Genomic DNA, 9,396 nt, shown 5'->3' with positions numbered 1-9,396 from the left:
TATATATAAAATTGTATTCTTTAATGAACTCAAACTTTGCCCTTGAAACTGCGGCTTGGCGTGAGTTATCCCTCTTTTGAAAACTAAATGCTAAATTTCCTCTTGGTCAGAGAGGCGGGTTTTTCATTTGCACAAAGAAAGGGAAGCAGGAACTCATCAACTCTTCTCCACAAGGTAGACTTTGGAAGGGGTAAAAAACAGCCCTGATTTCTTGGTTGCTTTTAAATATATTTCCCCCACCTCATCAGTGAGCTGCCAGTTAGCCGTTGTGCCTTCTCTCCAGTGTAATGAGAAACCCTTTGTTTAGAAGAATGTGCCTCGAATTTTAATATCCCTACTCCACTGTTAGTCCTGGTCACACCAGCTCTCTCCTGCCCCAGCTAATGGCTGCCATGGGGGCTGGCGCTGGCAGCAGGAGCAGGTACAGGGACCCTACTGTGGAAAGAACAGTGTCCCTGGTTCAAGGCAGGTGTTTACTGTCATTCTCATCGGAGGAAAGAAAGCCTGTCCCTGGGCTGAAGATGTGTTACTCTTGCCAGAAACCAGATGGGAAATTTGCATAAACTTGTTATTCAGTTCACTTCTGAAGTCTTTTGCCAGTGAGGTGGAGGTTCCACAGGGGTGTGCTGGGCCATTCCAGCTCCATCCCCTCCAGAATCGAACATGAAATTATGAGTGCAGGCCCTCCTTGTGGGCCATGGCTTTGGGTCACAGACCTGCCTTTCAGCCCCATTCAATCACGCCAGAGCCACACAGAGTCACGCAACCACCCGTCACGGCTCAGGAGCACTTTGTGGATCGACTCAGCCATAGCTCTCCCAGCTGTTGAGATGCGCGGCCCACCGGTTTGCCCATGTTACAGATGAAGTTGAAGAACAAAGGAGCCAAGGGCCCCAGCCGGGGCACACAGCTAATAAAAGTCGCTTACTCAGGAAGTGGAGATGTGTAGCTAGCCGGGAAACAGACTGTGAGGTGCAAGAGCAGAAGGAAGACTTCATTGTAGTCCACTGCTGTGTGAGGAAGGTGACCCCACGCCCAGGGGTCCCAGAGACCCACAGCGACGTGTGCACAGGTTTCCACAGCAGTGGACAGCAGGCATAGCAGAGGCCTTGCCTTGAGAACTCGGGACGTGAGAAGGAGATAGCTGTGTTTTTGTGCGAGCAGGAAGTGACTTGGCCAGGGCACAAGGATGATGCCCTATTTCAAAGAACCGTATTATACCGTGTCGTTCTGTGTCTCCGTTGTTTTTCCAGGAATGTTTGGGAATACCCGTTGCACATATCAGGTAGCTCTGTTTTTTCAGGTTTATGCTAAGGAGAACACTGCCAGTTTTCCCTGCGTTTGTTTCTCCAAGGAGCCAGCCGCAGCAAGAACGTGCTGGTCAGGCAGCCCTAGTGAGCGTTCAGTGGAACTCATCTTGAGACGTGACTCTTCCCACTGGCACCACGTACCCTAAGAAGACAGTAGACTTGCCCTGACTGAATTTAGCCTCCTCCACTCTCAGAATACCTCATCTCATGTAAAAGCCCAGCTCTGGGCTTTTGTTGGGTTTTTGTTTGTTGTTGTTTCTCATCCAGCAAACTTACGATGTGCTGTGCTGAGTGGTGGCTGCCGTTGACTGTGACTCTTTGAGGGTTTTGAGTGACATTTCAGGGCTCCCCTGAAACCTCTCTTCATGGGTGGTTTTTTTACTTCAACACATAAAGCAGGCAGTGTCTCTTAGCCCCCAAAGAATTAACTCTATTCAGATGTTTCCCGGTTCTTCCTATGGAGGAAACACAGTGGCGGCATGTCAGTGTTGTTTGTCCCAATGAGTCCCTTGCAGTGAGTCTGATTTTAAACAGCCAAGGCTGTACACAGCAGAAACATCGTAGCCTCGGTCTTTAGAGTTACTGCCATTGGGCAGAGTTGTAGCCGTACACTAAACATCGACATTTGTGAAGAGGAAGTAAGTAAAAGCTTTTGTTGTAAATCAAGATTGAATCAAAGAAACATCGCTTGTTTGTTCTCGAAGAACATATGTCTTTTTGTTATTAAAGAAGGAAACTGACTGTAAGGGCATTCTGGGAGCCTTTTTCATCTGATGTGGGAAATCTGAGACTCCAGAGGGTCATTGACTTACAGAGAGTTGCCTCTAAATACTGACTATATGCATACATACATGTATATGTATGTATGTATTATATACATGTGTAGGTATACACACATATAACTTTTCATGTATGAGTTCTCTGCATGTATACCTGCAAGTCAGAAGAGGGCATCATATCCTATTATAGATGGTTGTAAGCCATCATGTGGTTGCTGGGAATTGAACTCAGAATCTCTAGAAGAGAGGGCCTGGAGAGATGGCTCAGTGGTTAAGAACCCTAGGTGCTCTTCCAAAGGACCCAGGTTCAATTCCCAGCATCTACGTGGTAGCTCACAACTGTCTGTAACTCCAGTTCTAGGGGATCCAGCACTCTGATAAAGACATACATGCAGGCAGAGGAGCAATGCATATTAAAATAAAAAGAAAAGATTTTTAAATTTAAAAAAAAAAAGATTGGGGGTGCTGGAGAGATGGCTCAGAGGTTAAGAGCATTGCCTGCTCTTCCAAAGGTCCTGAGTTCAATTCCCAGCAACCACATGGTGGCTCACAACCATCTGTAATGAGGTCTGGAGCCCTCTTCTGGCCTGCAGGCATACACACAGACAGAATATTGTATACATAATAAATAAAATAATAAATAAATAAAAACTGATTGGCTTTGCTAGCAGGGCCGGGAGAGTGCAGAAGAACCTTAACCAGAAGCAACAGTGTTATCCCAAGGAACATCTAGTAAGTCTAAGGAACACCCCCTTCCTAGGTAAATGCCTTTCCAGGAGAGATAGTCCACCTCAGATGCCACCTGAAGATATGAGGGTAATGTGACTATGACATCTGTCATCTCACTGGTCCCCAGTGTTGATTCAGCTGATCTGGCTGGGAGATAAATATCCTCCTACTCTCACCGCCCCTCACGTCCCCTTCCCAAGCTTCACGCTCCATTGACGATGACCTTCTCCAGTAGAGAAGGACCATCCTTCAGGCAAGCGTGTACAAATAGCTGCACGCCTCTGTTTGACCCTCCAGACAAGCCCTCGGGGTCAAGTGCTGCCCAGCCCAGCCTAACTGAGAGAGGAACCCCTTCCGTGACCGTGCTAACAGTTCCCGAGGTGCAGACCAGTGCCTCCTGGTTAAATGCCATCTCACCTGATTGCATCGCTCCTGAATGCCCTGAGCCAGGGTCTCTGCCCCTCTTCACTGATGGGTGACCTAGGTCAGGAACATGCTATCTCCCACAGTGTGCCCAGTGCATGGGAGATTGACAAAAAGAAGGTAAGTACCATTCTGGAAGACCCTGACTATGTCCACCTCATTAGCCTGAACAGCCTTTCCAGGAAACGTGGGCTGTCTGATCATCTAAGAACCCAGATCCCTTTGGCGCTGTTTTTAGCAAACTTATTCAGCCTGGTGGGTTTATCATCTGAGAGACAGACCAGGGGAGACCTGGAATCCCAAACCTGTGTTCACTGTGGGTTTGCTGTATGACCTAGCCAAGTTCCTCAGCCTCTCTGAACTTGTTTTTCCAAGGATACTGTAATAATGGCTTCGTCAGGGTGCAGATAGGGCCCGCACGAACCACATGGGCTGCACAGCTCCAGAGCTCGGTGAAGGGTAGCTGTGGGTGTGTCACTGTAGTCATAAGTGTTAGAGGTGTCATCTGTGCTGGCTCTTGGCCCGTGTGGATCACAATGATTTTTCCTGAATATGGAGGTAGCTATGTATGTTGTATCGCAAAATTAATTCCTGCCTGTTGTATAATAGTCAAACAAATATGTTGAATAAAATCCTCCGTCACCTTTCCTCCAAAGGTAGAGTTTGGGTGCTGTGTTATTTCAGCCCGTTTATGGTGCTAATTTTTTTTAATGCACTCAAACCTTTCTCGTGGCTTTTCATTTGAGCCCTTGTAACTTCCACTTGGGTTTGTCCTGGGTTTGTAGGCGTGGCTCCCAGTCTCCATATGGTATATGACACCAGTATTATTCTGAGGTGTAGTGGCTCCCTCTGCCTTTCTAGTTCACTGTCTGGCATGCTCGATTGCCTAATAACTATCCATCACCCCGCAGAGCCCTGCTAGCCTGGTGACAATGGCTGCAGGGCTGGTGTGCACGAGAGAGCAGGTCCCTGTGGCTCCTGCATCTCTTCTCCTCATTGGCTTCAGCTTCGCTGTCTGGTGCTCTGTAGAACACCTATGTGTCACTTAAAGGACTGCCTTTGGGCCCTGTCATACTAGCTCTGACAGTTCGAACAGAAAGGGGCAGAAGGACTTGGTGATATCTCTAGGGTCACCTGGCAACCCAGGGTAGCTCTGAGCATGGAACTCAAAACTTGCTATCCCCAGCCCACCCCACCCCCATCTGCTCCCAACTCCTTTCCACATCCTCCAAGAGGCACTTCTCTGTACCCGCACCCTTCTGTCACTTTTCTGTACCCACAGCTCTTCTTGATACTGCTCTGTACCCGAACCCTTGACGTTTTCCTCTCCCGTCTCTTTCCTTCCCACCTCTGTCCTCCACCTTCTGCTCCGTGTCCCTCCCCATTCGTTAAAACCCCTGGGTGTCAGGGGGTGCTGTGAAGCAGGTAAGGTTACATCTGCCCCGTTGTTTCTGTACGGTTTGTTGTTTTTTTCTTTTTAAATTGTAAGAAGCCAGGGGCTGGAGAATGAAGATAAGTTCCCTGCCAGTGTTTCCTGCAAGCAGTCTCCTGTATTTGACTGTGATATTTTAAGCTTGGTTACCTCCCCCGGCTGCTCTGTTGCCTCTGTCGATTCAGCTGGCAACTCTTGGCTTCACCGTAGCGTGGCTCGAAATATCCTCTTCTGGGTGAGAGGGTTCGGCTATAATAAGCACAGAGAGGCTATTAACGGCTGCAGAGTTGGGAAATCCGGTGGGATGCCAGCGCCGAGCGGTGCTGCTGCAGACTGGGTGCAGTATGAATGCTAACTTGCTGTTTCTGCTCTCCCCTCATGCCTTCCTGGACTCAGAGAGAGGTAACCAGCGATTTTTCACTTCTCCCCCTTCCCTGGCATCTCACGTGTCTGGCAAAACTCACTGCTTCTTCCATGGCAACCCCCATCCTCACAGCCTTGGCCGCCCCCAAAGGCAGGCCGTTGTTTGGTTTAACCTTTTCTCACCTCCATTTGCACCTGAGCCTGGAGCTGCATCCGGGCCCCTAACCGTCTTCTGTGTCTGGTCCTGTCTGGGGAAGGTGATGGGCTAAGTGACAAGCTAAGAACAATAGCCACCCCAGTGGCTCTCTCTCACTGGTGGCCAAGCAAATGACTCAGCGTGCTGGGGAGTAAGTATGACAGATATGTTTGGGTCCTGTGTCACACTCTAGCTGTTTCTTGAAGAGTGACAGTGTGGTCCTTTGTTGTGTTTTCTTAAGTTTGCTGGCTGGGTAGCCAGAAGTTCAGTCCGTTTCAGGATCAGTTATTAGCCACAGTACAGGCAGGGAGCCCTCGTTTCCTCCTTGAAGGATATACCAGTGGAGAGGATGGAACCATGAAATTCAAGGCGTCTGTTCATCAGCTGAGGTTTTAAAATGTCAGCCTCCCAATTGACAGTATGGAAACTTGAGGCTCCTGCATGCTCTATTGCTGTCACCAAACAAAGAAAGCCATTTTGGTGGAACAAGGGCATTTTGAGACGTTCCAGCCACAGTGAAGGGACCCGAGGTTGAGTTCCTCTTTGCTTTGGGCTCATACCTGGCTACATTGTGGCTTGCAAGCATTATTCTGTCTTACCTGTGAGCTCAGTAGTTAGGCAAGCAAGACAGCATTGACCTATCAGGTCCTACTTAGGGAATGGGACCACCAGAGGATATGACCAAGAGAATTTCTCTTTGGGCGGACACATCCTGGGCCTAAGCATGAGATGTAAGATCTCTTACCCCCATGTGCCACATCCTGCTGGAATCCGTGGTGGGGAGGTTTCCAGACATTGGCCAGCTTTTCCCTTCCCTGTGTGCCCAGGTCTCCTTACTGGGAGACAGCTGTGACAGCTGTTCTGCATATTAACGGCAAGACCTAGCGCGGGAGAATGTGCGCCTTCTGTTCAAGCCTCCTTGCTCATGGCAGGTGGTAGAATTCAGACGTGCTGTTCACATGGCCCACATCTGAAAAAGGTGCCTGGGAAGTTCTGCTGTGCAGAGCATGTCCGCCCCAGGTCGTGAACTGTCAGGCTGCCCCTGTTCAGTGTAAGTGTAGCGTCTTCCCAGAAGAAGCAGCAGGGAAAGTTTCCCAAGATGGAACCTCAGGCTTGGTGAGGTTCCTTGATACTCACCCATGGTACAGTTGATGTCAGGTAAAATGAAGCAGAAAAGCACCACCCAGGACAGGCGTGCAGACAGATGTTCTAGAGAAGCCATCTGGGACAATGAGATTCCTTATGTCCCCTTCTTTCTCTTCCCTGTCCCTCCCATCCTCAAGACAAATCTTCCAAAGTATGATCTCAGAATAAGAGCAGTCTTGGACATAGAATACGTTCTCTCCCTGGTCCTGGAGGTGTTAGTAGGTGTATTTTGATGTGTCCTGGGATTCCGGTCAGTACTCTGTTCTGGTGTGGAACAGCTTTCCAAATTCCAGAATCCTGTGCTCAACTCTGTGTGTGAAGGAAAGGGAAGAGAGAGCCTCCATCCAAAGTGCGAAAAGAGTTTTGGCCCAGGTCCCTTTGCAACTGTCTCATCCTGACTTGGGGCCCTGCCTTGGCCTCTTAGGAACCACTCTGCTGGCTGGTAGTCTCCATACATAGTCAGGCTGGGAGGACAGATAACGGCACACTGTGCAGGAAGCCTTTCCATTCAGGCCATACGGGAAAAGCATCCTTCGTGGAAAGGAGACTGCATCCAAAGTGGGCTTCTCTTTGCTTTCCCCTCATTTATTATGGTAACTGCCACTCGCCAAGTGCCTGTCATGAACCAGCCTTCACAGCTCTCTGCATAAAAACATCCATTTGACCTGAATAGATATGGATTACCTGAAAGGTGTCATCTAGCCTGTGGAGCCTTGGTAAGAAATTCCGGTGAGGAGATTTGGTGAGACAGTAGTGGATGGGAAATGAGTCCCAGGGAAAAGGGGAGGAGAGCACACAGTGGCCGTTATGTGGCCAGCAGTGTCGCTGGCAGGGTCATCACATTCTGGGTCTCCCCCAGAAAGGAAAGCCACTTCAACCAGCAAAAAGTACAAGGAGGGAGATTACAGTTTCTCATTAAGAGAAACAAGCTACACATATATGTATTTATGTACATATGTATTTTTCCATTTAGTCACTGGAAGCTTTTCAACAACAAGACAAGCTGGTTCCATAAGGAATGAAGTGTTCTATCTGGGTACCACTTGTCAGGGTTACCGGCGCAGGGACAGTTAATGTATGTCACGGCTAAGAGGTCTTTAGACACCTCTTCCATGCCTTTGGCAGAACGAGAAATGCATAGGTAAATTCCATGTACCCTGAGAGTTGCCGCAGAGATTGAAAGAGTGAGCCGAGAAGCTGTTTTTAATAGGAGCCATTTGAATAAAGAATTGTTTATTTGTTCATTCCATAAAGACGGAGCCAGCCCCGGTAGGGTACTCGGCATGGCATAGAGCAGAGAATAATGAAAGCAATCTTTGGTTCTTCACTTTGCCATTAAGAAATTCGAGGCTGTCAAAGATGTCTTAGCACTGACATTTTTTTTCTCCGGCAGAACTTGAGGCTGGTCCTCTGGGGGGATAATTACCAGAGAGAACAGCAAAAGGACAAGAAGAAAAAAGCTGGAAGCCCATGGGTTCACAGTCAGACTGCTAGAGGGGCCTGATTCCTGTCACAAGCATCTGTCAGAGTTCAGGAAGGAGACATGAGGTTACCGCTGCAAGCCTCCCACCCCCTGCTTTATAGAACAAAACCCTACAAGTCCCATGATGAAACAAATGGGGAGAGACTCTGGGCAAGATGATCGACCCTGTACCTGCTTTGACAGGTGGCCCCTGGTCTAGCCTTGGACAGGGTATCAGCTGGAGCAAAGGGTCCCTAACATCAGACAGAGCATCTTGGACAGTTAGATATCTAGAAGAATGTGTGGTAAAACAGAAGCCATGTTGTACCTGGGATCTGGTGGCCGTTTAGACTGGTGGTGTGGTTTTGTAGATGAGATGCTATCCCTGGAAGCTGCCAGAGAGTGTGAGAAACCCAGCCACCAGGAGGCAGCAGAGGAACCTAGCTCCGGAAGGGAATACATTTGGACTGTGGGTGGCTCTTGAAATGTCCCTACTGTATACCCGCCTTTTTTTTTTTTTGTGATTTCTTTTTTTTTTTATTTATTCATTTATTAAGGATTTCGCCTTCTATCCACCCCACAATGTCTGAGCCATAGGAACTGGATGGCCACATGGAATCCAAGCTGCTGCAGACCAGCTGGGATGCGACACCTGATAGGCACATGGGCCTGGCTGTCTCCTCCTGAGTTCATGGGCCTCACACTAGGCTGGTCATTTGCCCACCTTCTAGGGGTCCTCTGAACCTGGAGTGCTGTATACAATATCTTTTTTATTCCCTCAGAATGCAGGAAAACCACTAGGGAACCTGACAGAGTCCCTAATATAAGCCTAGAGCATCGTGGTACTGTCAGGGGCAGTGAAACTTCATACTGAGCAAGTTGGTTCCATTTTGACCATTGTGGAAATTGAGTATTCAGACATGGGAGTTTATTTCTTCTCTGCTTTCATATGTAATTGATAAATTCCCCCCCACAAAAAAAGTGATTTTTTTTTTTTTAAAGTAAGTAAGGGATCAATTTTGCTTTAACCAGGATCCCAAATTCCCTTCTCTAGGTCAGGGCCCAGAAGGCCAAGGTCAGCTTCCCCTTCTCCCAGACAAACTAGTCTGTCTCCTACTGCGCTGTCCCTCAGGCCTGGGAACTTCTCCTAGCCTCACCTTGGGCCTTCTTCCCCCTCACTCTTTCCCCACCTTCTCTTTCTAGCTTCTGTATTGAGCCTTTAAATGCCTTTCCCCAGAGTCCATGCCTTGTTTGGTTTCTGCATCCTCCACCCTTGTCTAGTGGGCTGACTTCAGCTCCTTCTCTAGTAGTGTCTCCCTGCCTCACAGACCTCAAGGACCCACTGGGCGGTGTCACACACCTTTAATCCCAGCTCTCAGGAGGCAGAGGCAGGCGGAACTCGAACAAGAGCTAGTTCCAAGACAGGCCCCAAAGCTTGACAGAAAACCTGGCTCAAAAAAAAAAACAAAAAAAACCCTCAAACTCAGTGTCCATCATCAGCACAAATTTTGGCCCCAAAGCTTGACAGAAAACCTGGCTCAAAAAAAAAAAAAAAA

General features: G+C 48.4%; 1 protein-coding gene across 16 annotated transcripts in view; it reads left to right on the top strand.

The window, feature by feature from the left end:
• Apbb2 (amyloid beta precursor protein binding family B member 2) overlaps nucleotides 1-9,396 on the top strand; it is a 337,583-nt gene that overhangs the window by 309,335 nt on the left and 18,852 nt on the right. For 9 of the 16 annotated variants that reach the window (XM_026785186.1, XM_026785184.1, XM_026785185.1 and 6 more), the window contains one exon: nucleotides 5,070-5,075. The exons of the other annotated variants lie outside the window; for them this stretch is intronic. In XM_026785186.1, coding sequence (XP_026640987.1) covers nucleotides 5,070-5,075 — 6 coding nt within the window. The remainder of the gene's footprint in view (nucleotides 1-5,069; nucleotides 5,076-9,396) is intronic. 16 annotated transcript variants of the gene reach the window in all.

The sequence above is a fragment of the Microtus ochrogaster genome, linkage group LG1, assembly GCF_000317375.1.
Source record: "Microtus ochrogaster isolate Prairie Vole_2 linkage group LG1, MicOch1.0, whole genome shotgun sequence".
In the NCBI taxonomy this organism is placed as follows: Eukaryota; Metazoa; Chordata; class Mammalia; order Rodentia; family Cricetidae; genus Microtus; species Microtus ochrogaster.
This window is presented reverse-complemented; position numbering and strand designations above follow the sequence as displayed.